This window comes from Carettochelys insculpta, chromosome 11 (genome assembly GCF_033958435.1).
Source record: "Carettochelys insculpta isolate YL-2023 chromosome 11, ASM3395843v1, whole genome shotgun sequence".
Lineage (NCBI taxonomy): Eukaryota > Metazoa > Chordata > Testudines > Carettochelyidae > Carettochelys > Carettochelys insculpta.
In genome coordinates this window covers 25,230,203-25,251,001 of record NC_134147.1, presented here as the reverse complement: position 1 = coordinate 25,251,001, position 20,799 = coordinate 25,230,203, and the positions used below count along the sequence as shown (strand labels likewise).

General features: G+C 41.9%; 1 protein-coding gene across 1 annotated transcript; it reads left to right on the top strand.

Annotated features, from left to right (window-relative positions):
• Positions 1–207: 207 nt before the first annotated feature.
• Positions 208–16,910, top strand: ARF4 (ARF GTPase 4). Its single transcript, XM_075005413.1, has 6 exons — positions 208–478; positions 11,109–11,189; positions 11,991–12,100; positions 14,407–14,478; positions 14,981–15,106; positions 15,954–16,910. The coding sequence occupies exons 1-6, from the start codon at positions 412–414 to the stop codon at positions 16,038–16,040; spliced, it is 543 nt and encodes a 180-aa protein (XP_074861514.1). The 5' UTR covers positions 208–411; the 3' UTR covers positions 16,041–16,910.
• The last annotated feature ends 3,889 nt before the right edge of the window (positions 16,911–20,799 follow it).

The following is a 20,799-nucleotide window of genomic DNA, read 5'->3' as shown; positions in this document are numbered from 1 at the left end:
TCCCGGCGTACCACACTCTACTCGGGGCCAAGGGTGTCGGGTAGCCGACGGCCTTCGGACTGCATCTCCCATCACGCCCTTCGCCAACAACATGATGTTCTGGAGGAGCTCCTGGCGCACAGCTTGCTGGGAGTTGTAGTCGAGGGTTTGTCCGGGTGGAGGCGGGGGAGGGGTGGCGTTGCGGTGGGGATGTGGCGAGCGTGACGTGATTTTGTCCGCGTTGGAACTGGGGTTGGCCGTGGTGGCGAGCGTGACGTGGCAGAGAGCGAGAGAGGCTCCCCTGGACACAAGAGCAGCAGCCGTCGCCGCCAGCATTTGCTGGGCCGGGCCCCCGCGGAGGGATCTGGAAAGAAAGACCGGCTTTAGGGTACAAGCCGCTGCCGCACACACTCCTGCCGCTCCTTCGCCGCCATGGGCCTCACCATTTCCTCGCTTTTCTCACGCCTCTTCGGCAAGAAGCAGATGCGCATCCTCATGGGTAAGAGTACCCTGCACCCGCCTGACGCGGCCTCCAGTCGCCTGCGGCAGCCCGAGTCCTCGATCCGCGCTTGCTGCATCCGCGGCTCGCTGTTCACGCGGCTGGGCCCGAGGTGGGGGAAGGGCTGTGCCGTGGGGCTTCTGGGGATGGAGTGGGAAGTGGGGTCTATTCTGCGGTTCTCACGAGCCGGTCACGGCGCTGCCGGCCTGTGGGACGATGGGGAGGGGAACCGGCTGTTCGTGACCTTCAGGCTGAAGTGGGGAAGACCCGGCCTCTTACCCCGTGGTGGGTGCGTGTGTATGACTTCCCCGTTCCCCTAAGGCCTGCGCCGTTAGCCTGGGTATGGGGCTAGTGCGGACGGCCCGGGTTCGCCTGAAAGAGCTGGGGGAAGGGGCTGTGTTCCTTTCCCTTTTTTTCCCTTGATCTACTCGTCCCGCAGTTCTGTGGCTGGAAAGTGGGGTGGGGTTAATCTTTGTTAGAAACTACCCTAAACACTTTTTCTACTCTTCCCTGACGCTTGTACCCCTCCGCTGTGTGGGTGGGGGCGTTATTTAGCCTCATATGTATGTGTACAGACTCATGAGCTGTGCAACAGGCACAGAATATAAAACATGAAGTTGTAATACGTACGTGTCATATTCTGGTCATTTGTAAAAAGATTTTTTTGGTGTTTGAGGACTGTCCTCTGTTCCAGAAGTTCACTGGATTGGTATGTGAAACCTTCCTCCTCCCATATGTATTTGTGCATGTTAGTCCAGTGAACTGGACTTGAGAACCCCCTTCCACCCACGTTTCCCACTCAAAATCTAATTCTTCTGTAGATGATTAGGTGTCACATGTATCTATCCCAGTTTAAGCTATGTGGCTGTCCTGAACAGGATGTGACAGGAGTAGGTGTGTTAGTATAACTCTGAGAGTTCCTGAACTTGATTGCTAAATAGCTTGCATAAATTCTCATCAGTTTATCCATTTTTGTTGATTTTTTTTCTGAGGAAGACTGTTGCCTTTAAACCCACAATGTGGTGTATCTGGTATATAGGATTATAAAAATACATTTTTTTGCCTCAAATTAGTTTTATTAGGTCATGGTCTAGCCAGTTATACAGTACATTTCAGAGGAGCCACAGTGTAACAGTTCAAACCAGTGACTTCTTACTTGTACTGAAACTGCATCAGTGATATTTAAAATTGCTAGGCCTCCAGTTTTTAACTGGCATGTCCATTCATCAAGAGATCCTGATGGCTCCAGTCAGTGGTGCAGCAGAGCTATACAAGTAGGTTCTCTCCCTGCTGTGGATCTGTGCAGTTTCCAGAAGAGTGAGACATGTCCTTGCAACTCCTCGGTGGAGGGTGATCAGGATAGCTCTGTCCTGCTTCTGCCCCCAGTGCTGGTTCCACCAATCCCAGTGGCTGGGAGCTGTGACCAGTGGAAGCTGAGGGAACAGTACCTGTGGGAAATGATATCTTAGGTTTGTCATCTTTTCAGTAGCAGAAAACCAAACACCACTGCCCTGTCTTTCCCTGAGCCCCTACTCACTCGATCACCCCTCCCTCCCTTCCTGAGCCAGGGAAATGCTATCTGGTTCCTGGAGCCTTCAGAGGTAAGGCTCCCCAGAGCTTGTACCTCCCTGAGCCCCCTCCTGCACCGAACTTCCTCCAGGAACCTGCATCGTGAACCCCAGTGCTCCAGTCCCCTCCCACAAGGAAACTCCCTCCAAGATCTCATTCCAGAGTCCCGTTCCTCCCCGCCCCCCCCAATACCCCAAATGCTTCATCCTCAGCATACACAAGAGTTGGCAATCCTAGCTGGAGTGCTCACAGACCTATATTCCTGTCCCAGCTCAGAATTTCTCTCCATACCCTGAACCCTTCATTTCTGGCCCCACCTGAGAGTCCACAACCCCTCCCACACTCCAGTCCCTGTCCAGCCTGGTGAAAATGTGAGTGAGATGGAGTAGACAGGAGGTGAGAGCTTGAGAAAGGGGAGGACAGAGGTGTTGAACGTAAGAGATTTAGGAGCTGGATAAGTTTATGATGTGTGTATTCAATGTCTCCTTTCCTTCCATTCCTAACTTTATACACTCCTTTTCCTCCAATTGTCGAGCTAGGCAAAAGACACGGAAAGAAGCCCCATCCGTTGCTTCCTAATTAGCAGTAGAGATTGCTATTCATATCTATATAGATATCTGCTATTTATTTTAGAGAGTTTGTATTTCTGAGTGATCTGAGTTATTTTAATACTTTGCACTCCATCAAATATTCCATAAGCTTATTAAGTTTTGTGATTTAAGCACCAAACACATATTTTTAATAAAGACATAATGTTCTCCTAAGGGTAACCTCAAACTAAAACAGATGATTGATTAGAAGGATAATAGTCAGAAGTGCATTATGTTCCACTGGATGTACAAGGTTTCTTAAAAATCATAATTGTCCCATAGACAAATATTAATACTTTGTGTGTTTTATATATTACTCTTAGAAGGGTGACCACCATTTGTGTGTGAAGTATGGAAAGCAGAATTCCAACTCCATCTTGCAGGTGGAGATGGAAAGAGAAGAGTCAGGTGAGATACTAGGTTAATGATTTAACATAGTTAAATTGGGCATAACAGGGGATTAGAATTCAGATATTCTTTGCTCCCACTGCTATGCTTAGGTCAGTAGTCCATAGGTATATTTTAAAACATTACTGAATAACCTTGTTTTTCTTCATATTGCACGTTGTAGACTCTTACTACCGTGTTGCTCTGTTCATCAGCTGTTGATATGGCTGTGCAACTGTTCACCTCTTGATATTAAAAAAGAAACCTGTCTTCCAAAAGGCTTATTAGCTTTCCAGATATTAAACTGCATGGAAAGAGGTAATCATGTTAACTGTGGCTATTTCAAACCAAAGAGCAATTCCTTGTGGGGATTTTGGGAATACCACATGTGTGTTTGAATACAAGTTGGACCACACTCTATCCTGAGCCAGGGGTCTGCTGGACTAGGGGAGGTGAAGGCTTCTCTGCTGACCACCAGCCTTCACTACCATGCTCGCTTGTGGGGCATCAGTCTGCTCCTAGCCACCAGCCCTGGCCACTGGGTAGCATTCCCAATGGCATTGCATTTGACAAATCAGGTCTTTGCTCATGAAGGCTTATGCTCCAGAGTGTCCTTTAGTCTATAAGGTGCCACAGGACTTCTAGTTGCTTTTACTCTTGATCTGGCACAGCTCCCTGCTGCTGGCACATCTGTGGCTTCCCAACCCTAGCTGGGGTTTCCAGATGCAGTGCTGCCACCAGCCCCTACCTGCTGCCACCCTGGCCAGGGCTCCTCTGCCACTGGCCCAGCCCTGGTTCAAGTTCCTGGCTGCTGCTTCGTAGCAGCCGTTGGCCCAGCTGCAGCTGCCTGGCCCTGGTGGGGACTCCCAGCTGGTCTCCGCTCTTGGCTACTGGGGCTCTCTGGTCTGGGCAGGACCATGGATCTTACTGCAGCAGAGTATCCTGGATTTCAGAGGTACAACCTGTGATAACAAACCTGTAATTTAATTCTCACCCCCAACTCCGCCCCAAAAAAAGGCATCCAACCACCTCCCTCCCCCAACAAAAACCTATAAATAACCTTATTAACAAACCCAGTAAAAATCTACTGCATGAATTGTTTGTAACAGCACCTGAAGAACTTAAAGGGTAGAACTGTTTATCTGAATGATAAAATAAGAATAATTATGAACATGTTAATCTATGGAAAAAGAATTAAATTCAGACATTTGGAACATGTTTCCTGCTTCCTAATTTTTACTCTGGCTGAATCAATGTGGTGTTCTTGCATATATTCTGTTTAAAAATTAATCCCTAAATTTTGTGGTCAATCTGTATAAAGTTTTGTTTGTGTTTGGATCATAGGTATGCCATGTCTAGGTGGCTTAGGGTATGTAAAAATAATGTACACAGGGCAAAACTACTCTTGCAAGGTATAGAGTAGGAGAATGGAGTAAAATATAATGCAGTGATAATATCTTTCTGGAGAGCGCTTAGCATTAGGCAGTGGAATTTGGCTGTAATGGTTTGAAATTCTTGCAGCAATGAATATATGTGAGTCTGTAGACTAGAGAGAATTGAATGCAGATATGTAGTGAGTGGATTTAAGAATGGCTTCAGAACAAGTAAATTGCATGAAGTACCAAAAATATCTTTTGGAGGACTTCTCAGAAAGTAGAGGAAAACGCAATGTACAAACCTGACAGTTGAAAGTAGTTGGTATAATTCTCTCAAACAGTTCAGAGAAGTTGCTCATGAGAGCTGCATGCATGATAACCAGTAAGTAAGCATTGTGTGAGCCACTTAAGAAGATACTATAGTGATATTTATATAGATTGGCATTCCTGGGACAAGTGCACTACAAGACTGTGATATGTGAGTGGAAGAGACTATATAAGCAAACTGCTGGCAGGGGGGTGTTCTTGAAATGGGCAAAGTAGATATTACAAAGATCAAACAGACACAAATGCAAGGCTGTAGTTACCATGTTACCCATAATTGCTATCTGAAGAGTTCTTATTAGGTCTTCCTGCACAACTGTCAGTCAACTCTCTTTTACTGCCTTTACTCTTGCTCTGCCTTTGCATCAGACACCAGTAAAGTTGGAAGAAACTGAAAATTGTTAATACTTTGAAAGAGAGGATTCTTATCCTAAATTATCTTGATTATTGTTTCTCATTTATGACTTGGTGGTGTGAAATATCTTTTTTTTTTTTTTTTTCATGTAAACTTGGAAGGGGTGTTAACTGGAATTCTTATCGCCTTTTGTGATGGATAGTAGAATCAACTTTGCTATTTGAAAGAGGACAAGTTTAAGTATATACCTCAAATATAATAATCTTGTTAATCAAATGCTGTCGTAAATATATTTCAGTCTTAGGCAAATAAGAAAAATTGTAAATGGTGTGTCTATATAATGTGAAGTTTAGAAAGAATTCCTGCAGGGTAACATGTAAACTGCCATTTTTTAACTAAAAGAATAACAAATACTAGCTGAAGTATGCTGTAACTCATTATTATTCAAACTTTAGAGTATCAAATCACAAAGTTATTGTTAAAAAATCTAAAAGGGTATAATTTGCATCTTGGAATAAAGAAGTTTGAAGACTGGTTGCCAATAATGCAAACTTTAGACTTTGCGTAACTGATAATTAATTATCTTGTAAAACTGTCTGGCATTTGAACCGGGAGCCTGTTTTGCTGCCATATTATGATTTCTTCTGTATTCATAAATGCTTATTTTCACCATGAAAGTTACAGAAACTTGTGTTAAATCCTTTTGTTCAAAGACTTGCAGGTAAGGCCTGTTTCTGGTAGGGTGGGTGGATTGATTCAAGTCACAGTGATTTGAATACACAGTTGATTAAAATTTTCAGTGATTCAAGTGAATACTTAATTCAACAGAAATAATTAATTCTGATCACTAAACAGTGTTAATTTAGAGCTCAGTACAAATGGTTTTTAGGCAGGCTGGATTAGAGCCATAAGTTGTTGTTGTTGGACTGTAGGTGTAGCATGTTTGTGATAAGGTTCAATTGTAACTCTTAATACTAATTGACTTAAAATTTTTTTAAAACTTTTTTTGTATCATTTATTTTTATCCATCCCGGTTTCTGGCGTTTGAGTATTTATCCCCTCGTATGTTGGCTATAGTGCATTTCTCATCTTTACACAAGAAGCCTACAAGATTCTTTATTGGCATTCCAGTACTGCCAACTCCAAGAACTTACATAAAGAATGGGTGTCCACAAAAGAATGATCTTGTCTTGAAGCATGAGAATTCGAAAAATATAAGGTTTGATTCATTTGCCTTTTGTGTTTTTGAGTCTTTAGGCTATGAATCCCATTTGTAAAGTTTATTTTTTCTGTTTTTGTGAGGGCTTAGAAACTTTTTTTTTTTTTTGAGTTGATGTTATTCCTTAATCATGTATCTAGGCTTTAAGACATGATTTTTTTTTTTTTTTTGAAGTGGGCAGTGGCAATTCTACCATTGAGGTTAGCTTCATATTTATTTTCCAGATTGTCAAATACTGAGCCATTTTGTCTTGACTGAGGTTAGTTTTTGTGGTATCCAGGGGTGTGGGGAGGGGGAGTGTAATAATATGGGAAAGAGTAACCAGTTCAAAATTTTAATTTTCATAGAGTAAGTTCCATCTTTTGTGTTATATTGAGGCTTCTAGAGAGAGTTAAGTATTATGCTCATGTTTCATATGGGGTTTCTATGTAGGTCCAAGCATCTTAACTTCCATTTGGAAATGCCTGGTAAAATGACTGAGAGATGAACATCTCTCTGAACTGCATTTTAAAGACCTGTCTCGTCTGAATCCTCAGGAGGGGTAAGGACCCAGGCAACAGGACCCTGGAATCCTCTGTGGGGGTAAGGACCCAGGCAACAGGGTCTAGCCTGACGCTGCACATCTATATTACAGTTTTATAGCCCTTACAGCAGCAATGGGCAACCTAAGCTAGTGAGTGGGCTGCATAAACGTCCCTCATTTGTTTCAGTGGGCTGCAAGATTATCATAACCAGACGGTGTCGGGATAGGGTATTTTTGTTGTGTTCTCATACTTAGGATTTGCAGGGTCTGATGATTAAACCATAGCTGTGTTTTGATTGGATGCGGAGTGAGCATGGAGCTTTTACAGTCAATATTGTGTGCAATAAGCATGCACCTCACTTCATGTGTCTCTTCTTTGTATGCGTGTCATTTTAGTAAAACTGATGGGAAAACTCACGGAAACCAGCAGATTCTGGAAACCCTGTGCATGAACAACAGTAAACAAAATGTCTGGGGGGGAAGGGTCACACACACAACCCTGATGGGCTGCATGTGCCCTCCGGCTGCAGGTTGCCCACTACTGCCCTCCAGCCTGAGCTCAATGAGCCCAAATCAGCTGACCTGTACCTGTTGTAGGTGTTGAATTGCAGTATAGACATACTGAGAAGTCACTCTTGAACAGTGATATGTTGGGTTGTTCAAGTCGTCATTTCAACACAGTATCACGGGGGTAGCCATATTAGTCTGTATCCTCAAAAACAAGAAGTCCTGTGGCACCATTATAGATTAACAGATTTTTTTTTTTTTTTGTGGAGCATAAGCTTTTGTGGGCGGAGACCCACTTTGTCAGTTGCAATATAAAGAGTCTGCCCTCTGATGCAATCTGACAAAGTGGGTCTTTGCTCTTGAAAGCTTATGCTTAAGAATCTTAGTCCACAAGGTGCCACAGGACTTCCTGTTATTGTTTCAGCACCAATGGTACATTTGAAAGAGTAGACAGTTGCTTTTTGTAGATTTTTCCCCCATCGCTGAGTGTGAACATGTTACAAATGTAGAAAAAATGCTGAAACAATATTAACAATTTTAAACTTTGTCGGTTCAAAGTGCTATTTCAGAGTCACCTACTATTGTAGCTAATCAGCTGAAGTAGTGAGTGTGGATGAACTATTGAAATGAAAAATACATTTGGAGAGCTCTTGAAATAAAATGTTAAGCATTTTGTTGTATGTAAAGAATCTTTTTGGCAAATACAATATATGACCTTTTGGCTCGATAGATTCCAAAATAAATTAAAGCAACTGATTTGTTTAAATATTTTCTTCACAACTGTAAATTAATTTGTATAACATCAATATATCCATAATTGTCAATTACAGTAGAACACTTAATAGGGATAGTGTGCAAATAGAAAATGTACTGTAATGAAGCATTTATTGCGTACTTGAAGAAGGAAGAGGTTTTAAGAGTTTGGTTTCATTCTGAATAAGTGTTTGAGTGCAGATAGTCTCCAACTCATGAATGAGTTACATTCCGAGCACCTGGTCATTAACTTGATTTGGTTGTAAGTCAGGAATACGCTTATTACTGCAATCCCTCGAGGTATGTGAGGGTTGTGTTCTATGCAGCCCTTGTGTACCTTGCATTCCGCTTAAGTAGGGGAGGGCCTGATTTGGGGCCGTGGGAGGTGGCAGGGAGGTTAAGCCTGGGGTTGGTTAGGGCGGCAGGGGTGGTGGGTGGGTGCAGTTGAGCTGGGGCTTGCAGGGGGTTGAGGCGGGGTGGAGACCAGCCATGGGTTTGGAGCTGGGGCTATGGGGGTGGTGGTTAGGGGAGCTGGAGCCCTGGGTGCAGTTTGAAGCCAGAACCCCATGTGCTGGAGAGTTGGGAGCTGGGGCCATGAGGGATTGGGGGGGGTGGGGGTTGAATGGGATGACCCAGGGTGAGGGAGTTAGCGGGGGTGGTACAGTCTGCAGTGGCTGACAGCCAGTGCTTGCTGGCAGGGTGTTAGCTGGGGATGGGGAATGAGTGTTGAGCTGGGCGGAGGGGGTATTGAATGGGTGTGAGTTGAGATGGCAGTGGGGATAGAGCCTCTGTGCATGCTGCCAGCAGCGGCTGCCAGCTAGAGCCCCAAGCTTGAGGTCAGGGTTGAGCTGGGGCTGCAGCAGGGAGGGATTGAGTTGAATGGGGTGGGGTGGTTGAGTGGAGTGGAGGGGAGCCAGGAGCCGGAGGCCCAGGCACGGGTTGAGTCGGAGCCCCATGCATGGGGGTTGAGTGGGGGGGGGCTGCACAACATTAGGAACACTGCCATATTTATTCGATGTGCAGTTTGTCAAAAATCCCAGGACTGCAGGACAGCTGCAAAAATAGCAAATAAGACATTAGTTTGAAACAAGCTACAGTATATTAGTATGGGTGTAAGAAGAAGATAATACAATACACTTGCTGAGTTTGCTGACAGTACTGAATTTGTGGGGGGCTTTTCTGATTTTTGGTTCTCTTGTTTGTGAAAAACATTATTTAAAATATGCTGAAAGCTTTGAGTTCTCAGATGTTTTAATTAAAATGTTTTATGTATGTGTTGAACACTCATTCTTGCAGTTGACTTCTTAAATGAAATTATTCACAGACGTGGTAGGTTGAATGTTGTGTTTTGAATTGGTTTTCTGAGACTGTCTTAATCCTAGTCGTTCTCAAAATACATGTTAATCCATTCACCTGCTGGTGTTTGGAAACACCATGATGGACTACCAAATATTTACTTGAAAAGGCTACTTCTAAAGTTCTGTGGGTACATGCCCACTTAAAAATATAAATTTAAATATACAAACTGAAAATATTCTGCTCAAAAGGGAAACAACAAAAACCCATCACACACCACAATCTGCCTGGAAGGTCAACAACTAGGGTTTTGTTTGAGCACCAAGGAAGCAAATTCCAGAGCACCCTCCTGCAGAATTCAGAAGCAGGGACTGTTAATTGAAACAACCCAATAGATTGAAATGTATGAAAAAGGCATTCGGGGTAGCCGGGACACAAATGACATAGGGCTATTGTATAAATAAGTTTGCATTGTTTGAGAAAGTAAATTGTTGAATGTAGTCTGTGGACCACAGGTGTTGCATCCTCTGCATATGGGGTGTCATTAAGGGCTCTTCTAAAGTATCACTTAAGTTTCTGTAACTTACATTGCTTGGGGTGGTGGTAAGCCACCCACTTGAGCAACCTAAATTATATAGACTTAAATGGTATCCACACTATGCTATATAAGCAGGAGACACTTTCCTGATGACACAGCTTCTGTTTCTCACTGAGGTGGAATAATTATGCTGGTGGGAGAGCACTGTCAGTGGCACAGCTGCATTGGGGTAGCTGCACCAATGTCATGTGGTAGTGTAGACTAGCTCTAAGTGAGTCAGCTGATGTGAAATGCAGCAAAACTTCGAAGTGATCAAGATAGGCCTGCTGCAATAGCCAGAACTGAAGGTAGTAAAGGGATCAATAACGGACAAGGTCCTCATTTTGAGAAGAGTAGGTTCCAGCCTAATGCTGAAAAAGTGAAGGAGTTGCTGCTTAGAAAATACAACAAAGCATATCAAATACAGGAGACCCCTGACTTACTCATAGGTTGTGTTCTTGGGCAACCATGCATAAGTCAGATTTCGCTTACGTCTGGGCTGTGGGAGAAGGAAGTCTGCCGCCCTCGGGTCCCCCAGTCCTGGCTGTGCCTGGCTCCCTGCTCCCATAGGCAGTGGGGAGCCCAGAGCCAGGCACAGCAGTACTGGTCAGTTTCCTGGCTCCTGGGAGTGGTGGGGAGCCAGGAACTAGGTGGCAGCCCAGCTCCCCTCCACTTGCAAGAGCCTGAAAACCAACCAGCGGTGCTCCCTGCCACTCACAATTTCGACTCGTGTTATTGCAAGAAACCCATAAGTTGAAATGTTGTAAGTTGGGTCTAGTGTATATGAAAATACAGTCAGCAAAACCTTCACATGTGAATGGCAGTGTTTTAAAAACAACTTAAAGCTTCTAACATTCATTTCCATGACGCCTAAAGAAGGAGGTTACTTAGATTGCTGATCGTGTAAGTGAGGAATGAATCTCTGGCATTTTAAACTGGAATTCTTAGCTGATTTGGCTTCTGCCTTAAGTGATGGGTGAAGAAGAAAGGAACATACTTAGTAAACCAAAATTTGCCTTTGATAAAAAGTAGCTATTTACCCGATTGTCACTGCAAAGTGACTACTTACCCTGTTGTTTTCAGTGGGATATGTGTGAGGAGCATGATTTAGTTAATACTGTAAAACTAAAATGGAATTTTGTTTTTTTTTTTAGTTGGTTTGGATGCTGCTGGTAAGACAACTATTCTGTATAAATTGAAGCTAGGAGAAATTGTCACCACAATTCCCACTATTGGTAAGAAACCTGATGATTGCTTCTCATGCCATTACTAATGTTAAATGTAACTGAGCTACAAAATCATTTACTTAAAATCCTCTTTTCTCCCAAGATAGCAAAGATGTAAATATTTTACTTTAGGATCTACTTTTCAAGAGCTAGTTGGCGGGGGGTGGATATTTCCTAGGAATTAATATAGAGTTGGACTCTGAGAAATTCTCATTTTTATGAAGTTTTCATACCACAGGTTGCACCTTCCTAGTCTGCACCATTGGGACCTCAGTGATCCCTGAAAAGCGTTTTTGCTAAACCAGGAGGGTTTAATGCCTGCTGGTTCCTGGCCATCCCCTGCTTGCTCTCTGGCTGGGGCTTGCCACTGCAGCTGGCCCTCTGGCCCTGCCTCAGGGATGCCAGCCCGCCAGCCCCACTCAGAGCTCCCTGGGATCTCTGGCCCTCCTGCCTTGGCTCTCTGGTCCAGGAACCTCTCTAGTCCTGCCAGGTGAGGGATGTTGTCAGACCAGAGAGTGCCAGTTTTAGGAGGTGCAACTTGTATAATAATGAAAAAAAGGTAGGGGTGTGTGTGTGTGTGTGTGTGTGTGTGTGTGTGTGTGTGTGTGTGTGTGTGTGTGTGTGTGTGTGTGTGTGTGTGTGTGTGTGTGTGTGTGTGTGTGTGTATACACAAGACACACATCTATATTTCATTAAAAAGTAAAGTTTGTGAAGTTCCTATTTTTTTAGAGGATAGGCTAACACTGTCTGTGTAGAAGTTGTTACTTGTAATGTTAATATTTAGCCATTTGTGTCTCTCTTTTTTTTTAGGTTTTAACGTGGAAACGGTAGAATATAAAAACATTTGTTTCACAGTTTGGGATGTTGGTGGTCAAGATAAAATTAGACCACTTTGGAGGCATTATTTTCAAAACACACAGGTATGAGCTCTTGTTTCACAAGTAAAAAAATATGACTGCATGTGTTCAGATTAAAATAATACTGCTATGTACAGTATCTCCAGAAAATGGTCTGCCATCATTTCCTTTTCCTGAATTGGTCCCCACTATTTGTGGTAGTGTTTTGAGGATCTTTGGCTTTTTGTTTAGGTTTTTCTTTTTCCCACCTGGAACTCCTCATGTCTTGAGCTATGTCTACCCTACAGACTTGTGCTATTGTAGCATTTTCAGTCAGGCATGTGAAGAGTGTAATTCCCTTATGGCAAGTGTTACACCAGGAGAATTTTCCTTTAAGTGAAAGCAGTGAAGGAAGGAGAATTGTAGTTTTACTATCCCAGTGCAAGAGAGCAGTGTTGATGGTACATGTTGAACACACACACTGCCTGCCCGCCCCCAGTTCTGGCATCCTTGGGACCTGACAGGTGCTGAATGCAAGAATATGCCAGACCTTGGGAGGTCAGTATTGCCTAGTAGCATTAGCAAAACTTCCACTACTTACTGGGCTCTCAGAAGACATTTAGGGGTAAATTCCAGCTAAATAACAGCACAGAACACTGAGTCCTAGCTGGTGGCTGTAAACAGACTTTATGGGCCCACTAGAAACTTGGCCACACCCATGGTAACTGGTCGTCCAGCTAACTAAAATCAAGCCACATTACAAATTTGCTGGATGCAAGTATGCCAGATTATATCCGTGCTAGGAGCACTTTGCTGGTGTAGTACGCCGGTGTTCCTATGTCAATAAAGACCTCTTAGACCGCGTCTACACTAGCCCCTTACTTTTGGAAGGGACATGGTAAGGAGCCCCATCGGCAAATGCTAATGAGGTGCTGCCATGACTCTGCGGCACCTCATTATCATAATGCTGGCTTCACAGAGTTCAAAAGTGCTGCTTTCAAATTGCACACCACCCATGTAGACGGGCCTTTCTGAGGGGCCCCCCGGCCATTGAAAGTCCCTTCTTCCTGAAACCAAAGGGACTAATGTAGATATTATTTAATGTCGTCTGACTGGGCTAGACTGTATTCCCATAAGGACCTGCCAGCATTGCTCCTTGTGCCAGAGGGGTCACTGGCCTCTGATGGACTGTCTAGTTTCTTTAAATGTGATCATTTTCTCCTAACCTCCTGTAACCCAAGTGGTACTTCAAATAAAGAAGTGAGTTTTAATGACTAGCTGCCCTTGAATGTATTTCTTCTAATCAAACTGAAGGCAGACAAGACAGATAATATATTTTACTCGAAGAGAAAATCTAAAATAATCATGTGTTGGACGCCTTTGCTTAAAGTGTCTATAAAAATGTTACTAACATATTGTTAATTGGGGTGGGGGAGGGTGTTATTCCTGATAGATATGGCCCAGAACAAGCTCAGTTTGCTGCTTCTCTCACCACTGTCTGAGATTATAATGTGCTCTTTGGGTGGCTAATGAAACTTAGCACATTTCTATACACCCCAGCAGCAGAGAAGATTCATGCTTGTTGCTCTGCTTTTTTGCAGGATTATTTTCTCTGCAGCAAAGCAGGCATGATGATGGGGCATGTACAAACAGGACATTGTAGTGAAATGTTACTAGACAAAAGGACTGATACAATAGTTTAGTGAAAGCGTATCAATTGAGGACCAAAAATGTTAACCTAGTGACATCTTCAGATTTGTATATAGAAGCATCCCCAGGGGCCTCCAAAAGGAGAGAATTCTTTTTCTTTAAAGAAGAGTAGGTTGAACTGCAAGACCTTATGGTGGGGATTTAAAGCGTGGAAAGGAGTATGGAGTAAAACTTTTTTTAAGAGAAATGTGTCAGAAATGGTGTTAGGAACATTTGGTAAAACACACTTTTAAAATCTGAATTATTCTTAAAAGATGGAGAACGTTTTGATAATGCATCTCTAGTCTGATGCAGTGGAACATCTGAAAATAAGGAAAATTATCACAATTTGGCCAGTTACCTTTCCCTGAAATTCGGGTATGCAGAGCACAGTCTGGGAATCAGTCTCATTTGTATGTGGGCTTTTTTCTTAAACCTTTCTGCTAAGTAGCCTAATTTTCACTGTGTATCATGGCACATCTACTGATGACCTAGCTGTCTGAAAAATGTCTACCTCATGCAAACCATGAACTTTCTCTGTATGTGTTAATTAAGACTACTACTTTTTCAGATTTGGAGTCCTTAGACTGGGAAGCAGCCACAACTATGTTCCTTTCCAATAATTCATGTCACCTTTTCTTAGCACTCCACTGCATTATTAAGTTTAATGGTGACTTATCAAAGCTGCTTAACTTTTCCAGGGTCTCATTTTTGTGGTAGATAGCAATGACAGAGAGAGAATTCAGGAAGCAGCAGAAGAACTGCAGAAAATGGTAAATATAAATATCTCAAACAGAATTGACATCTTCTGTATGAACTTCACATCCCATTAACTTTTCTGTAAACAGCGAATATGCCAGTCTTGTTGAAATTTGACAACTTTCATGCTTTCAGAAAGCCTTGTGTACTATAGACCTTCTTACATAATTTATTTCTACTTAACTAAAATTGGTTAGAACATGAGTGGAGTCTGAATCAAAAAATACTCATGATTTCACCAATTCCCTTTGGTATGTAAAACCCAAAAGAAAAGTAATTTATCAGCAGTGACCTGTCTAATACTTAAACTGTTTCAAACAATGTTGCTTTATCTACACTAGTGGAATCTATCCCATGGGTACTTGGTAATCTCAGTTAGAATCTACTCACTATGATTTGAGGAGTGAGAATGTGAAAAGGTTAGAGCGCTTTGCCCTTTAATTTTTAATTGGGTCTGTTTAGCTGCTTGATATAATTAAATGGAAGAATAATTAGTTTGGTCTCTTACTCTGTTAGCTTCAAGAAGATGAGCTGCAAGATGCAGTGCTGCTGCTTTTTGCGAACAAACAGGACTTGCCAAATGCCATGGCAATCAGTGAAATGACAGATAAACTAGGTCTTCAGTCTCTGCGTAACAGAACTGTAAGTAGTAAAGTTTTAATCCAGTTTTTGCAAATAATAATTGCCCTTTAAGTGTTTTTAGGTTTAATCTCTTTTTCTCTGGTAAGCTGCAATGTGTATTTGACATGTACAAAGTATTTCCACAAAAGTGACATAAACACAGACTCTGCATGATAATGATCAATAACATAATAAAATAGTTCATTAGTCATTTTTATAGGAAGTTGCAAACATTGCAGACTTTTTTTAAACATCTTGGGCCATGTTTTAAGTATGTGTTGGCTTTTCTGTTCCATTTGTTGTTTTGAAGGAAGACAGAGAATAGCATTGTGCCAAAGAATATATAGGGAGCAATCTATGATGAAAATGCCCAAGAGGACACTGGAAGCTTCAGCTCCACATCTTTGTTGGGGACTTTAAATCACCATCATATAATTCTTCATCGCACTTACTTTACCTCTTCATGTTGACAGTTTAGGCTTCTGTCATTATGAACTGGTTTTAAAAAGAGAGATGTAGAATCTGACAGTAAAAAATCTTTACCTGTCATCTCAATGGCACTTGATTTTAAAACAAAGAATTTTAAGTTATAAATCCTCTTTACATTTTACTTTTATATTCAATTTAACTTTGTTGCACAACAGACAATGTGTGTGAATATTCAGATGGGAGATGCACCGGGAGAATCTTTAAAACCCAATTGAAATGTGAAGGTTTTTCTTGAAAGTATCCTCTGTTAGTGTTAGGCTTTGGTGGGAAATGAAACTTCATGAAATTGTACTATACTTATACCTTAGTAGTATGCAAGACTGGAATATTTTAAAGTTTACATTATGTTCACTTAATTTTATATATTTCCTCCTAACAGTGGTATGTCCAAGCAACCTGTGCTACACAAGGAACTGGTCTGTATGAGGGACTTGACTGGCTGTCAAATGAGCTCTCAAAACGCTAAATCTAACTGGATGACTTTCTCACCAGGGACATGTTTGATATAAGTGGTCTAGGCTTGTTACAACAAAATTAGTTTGCATCTTGGTTATTAAACAATATCTGGAACGGGTTTGGGCAGGATATTACAGCGTTTCAACTTACTTTGCCAATTATTGTTTACCAAGCTGTATGTTGCAGATGTAGCAATGTGCTTGGATTTAAAAAACAAACTCCTTAACTTTGGAAAAAAGTGTATCTTCTGATTTTACTTCCTTTATGTTAAATGCCTGAATATAGTTATTGTGACACCTTCAAAGTCTGTTTTGAATACTTTTTGAACCCTAATAAATTAAGTAATCTTCTTTAAAGATTCACCCCATACTTTAGTTTACTGATACCTTTTATTATTTCATTCCTCAGACAGTCTGCTGATTTAAAAATGTAGCATTCCATTTATATTTATTTTTCTCCCTTGCCAAAAAAACTTTTTCCAACCAAAAAGACAAAAAAAAAAATTCTACAACACTATTCAAATCTACTGCACTGAGGAATATTTTATTCAACTTGGGTTCCATCAGCCCAGCTTGCCTTTGTGTGAATTGGATTTGATGGGTCTCATAATTCTGTGCTGGTTGCAAAGAGCTCTTGTTGAGATGGTTTATAATACTCAGCAGATTGTCTTCCTTTATATTGTATCTTTTTATGTTGCATGTTGCTTTTTGGTATCAGCCTGAATGTTTTTGCCCAGTGTATAATAGTTCTGCTGAAGTTTTCCTGTTTATTGGTGAACATATCTTCATAAAGAGAAATTTGGAAAAAAAATCATCAAACTCAATGGATTAGCTTCTTCATAACCCACTTGGAATTATTCCTAATAAAATGATAAAATGTATAGTTTTGTGTATGCTCTTATTGATTTTTGTGAAATGGATATGAACATTTGACAGACTTGTTCTTTTTCTATAAACTGAGTTCTACAGTTTGTGAGCACAAATCTCGGTTTTTCAATTTTTGGGGGAGGGACCCTGATGATGGACAGATATCCTGTATACGGTGCAGTAGGTAATCATCATAGAGGCTTAAATAACTCTGTGAAAGTGTCTTTAGAAGCTGTAAATCTAAAATCCTTTTAAGATGTTCAAATATGAAAAATACTAATTAAAATTGTAATAAAACAAGTACAAACTGCCCAAAAAGCATGCATGTCTGTTTCATAGTTGTGTACACTCACAGAACAATATGGATTACAGTAACAAGGCAACAAAATGAGTTCTGGTGGTGCTTACAGGAGAACTTCAGTATCTGTAGGAATTTTTTCTGCTGCTTTAGTAACAGTAAAACTAACAACGGGGGTTCCCTCTACTTTTTCCCAATCTGTGGGCAGAATAAATTTTGTGTGCATCAAGGCATGTGTTGATTTACACCACGAGTGGAAACATGTTGGTGCCTAGTAACAGAGAGAGAGCTGTATTAGTCTATATAGTATTAAAACAAAAATGCAGTCCAGTAGCATTTAAAGATTAACAAAATAATGTATTAGGTGATGAGCTTTTGTGAGACAGACCCACTTCTTCAGATTCAGATGTTGGTGCCGGTGGATGTCTATCAGCTGGGTGGCTACCCAAGTGCTCAGCTTACAGAGAGCACTTCTAGCAACCTGTGTTTGAGAATCCAAGCAAGCCTATGGGTGTTTGACCAGGTCTGTCCTTGCTTCCTTTTTCCCTTCCCTCTCCTCCATCCCAAATACCTATCTGAATTTACAGTAGCAGCTTAACATGTAAAACACATGAATTCTTGCTTGACTGTTTTCATTAGTGTTCAGTTCGTTTTGAATATCCAACAGATATCTTTCCCACTTCATTGAGTGTTTTGGGAGGCTCATTCTGATTAACTTCCAGAAGATAAAACTTAAGTTTTCATTTTCTATCATTGCAACTGTTCAACCACCATATTCTTAAAACACCCCAGGTTCTGCTGGTCATAATGTGTTTTTTGGAACATTTTATGACTAGCAACATTGTATAATGAATCTTCATTTAATTTAATTTATTGTAAGTTTGAGGCACATTGAAAAGATGAGCTATTTTTTAAGGAGTATTTTATATTCCTCAGTTCTGATTATATCCTGCTGTACATGGCTTGGGTGCTAAGAGTTAAGTTTACTCTGAGGTGGGTTTGTTTGTGTTTGTACCTCTGAAAATTAGCCAATAGCTATAGAACACAAAATATCCAATACTTATTTCTAGTCCTCTGAAGATTTATTACACGCATGCTGGCAGACTGACTGCTAACCCCAAGTGGGAGGGTATCCATGGGAAAAAGCAAATTGCTGGGAAGGGTTAAAAGCATCAGCCCTGAAGCTGACAGTCAATGTTTATTGCCAATGTTTATTGGGGGGTATGCATTGATCCTCTTCTCTTAGAGGTTGGAGTACACGACATAATTCTGGCCTACGGAAGTAATGAGAGAAATGCTAGACTTAGGTAAGAAATTTATGTAGGTTTTTATGTCTCTTAACTTTCTCCCTGATTGTTCTGTGATGTTGGATAATTAATGCTTTATTAAGAAATTCTCCTGAGTCACTGCCTCCTCTCTCCCCTGCTCCCCCATCGCAGCCTACAGAGAAGGAGTGTCTTCAGCTGGGGCCAAACCTAGCTGGACCTACTAATGAGATCCAGTTAGTAACATTGGGTGCTGGAATATGGAGACCCAATGTAAAAGTGGTGTGAACTGCTAGATTCCACTCAGAAGTACAGAGATTGGGCTAGGCAAGAGGCACTCCTGGAGAGTCTGAAGCAGGGTCAGATTTATCCAAGATACGATAAGTAAACAATAATGAATTGAAAAAACATAAATATTCCTTATGTTGGCTACCAGTAGAATTGCTACAGTTACTTCCCCAAAGTATCTTAAAATATGTTGAACTGAACACTGTTGAGAAAATTTGTTTGGGTGGATGGTCACAGGCTGCTTTGCAGTTATTAGAATTGTGATCCTATTTGCTAGGTGTCTTGTGAGGACAACTTGATCTTGGAAAAGAGGGAGAAAGGCTGCTGAGCAATTCCTTTTGGTACAGGCATAGAGTGGAGTTGATGTGCTGCTCTGGAGTGGGTGAAGTAAATCAGTTTATAAAGGTATGACAAAATGACAATTTCCTTGTATGCTTTAAGAATAATAAAACCTATGCTTTCTTCTGAGTGATTATCCACACAGTTTCCACTCCGTGTATGAGAGTTTGCATTCTTTGAACTAGCAGTGTCTATTTGTGCTACATAGGTAAAGTCATAAATGGCAGGTAGGCCTCAATTACCACCCAGTTACTTCTTATTGCCCATGTCCAAAAGATGGAATTCTAGTGTCAGCCATTTGCTCTGAGCAAAGGACACTAGTGCATGTTTGTAGTTAAGTTTTAGTTTCAATGTGTGGTTTTTTTTACAATTGTGCTCTCAGGCCACTTGTTCATGAGGAGCCAAAAGCAGTGTCACACCTGGGACCTGAGCAGGCACAGTTTTCCTCTGATTAGGGAATCTTTTTGTCCCCTGAAGGGTATATCTACACTAGGAAACTAGGTCAAATTTGTTAACACTGCTTTTTAGTATCCATTTGGTGAAGTCAAGGGTGCACGTCCACACTGATACATGAAGTTGATGGAGTGCATCACTGACACCTATGACTGTCAGCAATGCATTGTGGGTACATATCCCACAGTTCCTGGAGCTCCTTTGCATTGTGGGTTAAGCTTCCAATGTCTGATGGGACAAAGCTCCACACCTGGTTCTGGGCGTGTGGTGTCAGCCTACCACGGTGCACTTACCTCCTCTCATGCTGGAAAGCACCAGCAAGAAAAGTTTTGGGGCCCTTTTTCCATATCCGTGCAGATGCCATTGCAAGGCTAGCATGGAATGTATCCAGCTTCAAACTGTTCTGGCAAGTACTATGAACACCTTGGGCATTGTGCTGTAGTGTGTGCAGAGGCTAAGCAGCCATCAGAGCAATGAGGACTCTTAAGAAGGCATACACATGTGAGACATTGGAGAAAAGGACTGTGGAGATGCTGGCTGCCCTCAATGCTATGTATACAGTAGAGCATGAGTTCTGGTGCCACAAAACAAGCTCAGACTGACAGGACGTCATGGTCCTCCCATACCCACAGAACAAGCAGTGGCTAGAAAACTTCTGAATGTTGAAAAGCACTTTCATGGAACTTTGTGAATTGCTTTTCCCCCCTCTGACAGTTCAGAAGCAAGTGGTAATAGCTCTATGGAAGCTTGCAATGCCAGACAGCTACCACTCAAGGGGCAATCAATTGTGTGGGCAAATCTGCGGTGAGGACTGCTGTCATTCAGGTAGCCAAGGTAATAAGTTCCCTTTTGTGAAAGACAAGGGCTTCGGGAAACGTGCAGGGCGTAGTGGAGGGTTTTGCTGCAATGGGGTTTTCTAAATCAGGCATAGCTGTTCAGCTTGGGGTATGAGGCCTCTCTTGCATATAGTCACTGTATGCTCCAATCCTTCCCCCCACATACATATATGCACGTGTGCGTGCACACACTTTGTTGGGGCAGTGAAGATTTCCCTTTCTGCCGATGCCAAGGGTGGAAGGAATGGGGCGGGGCAGGGCAGTGCAACGCAACTTAGGCTTTCCTCCTTATGGCAGTGTGTGGGGCTCTCATAGTTGCAGTATGCTCCCTCCCTTGGTTGGGACAGTGAAAACTTTTGCTGGCAATAACTTAATGCTCCTTCCCCTGCTTTCAGGTTGCAAAGAGATATTAACCTCTTTTAGA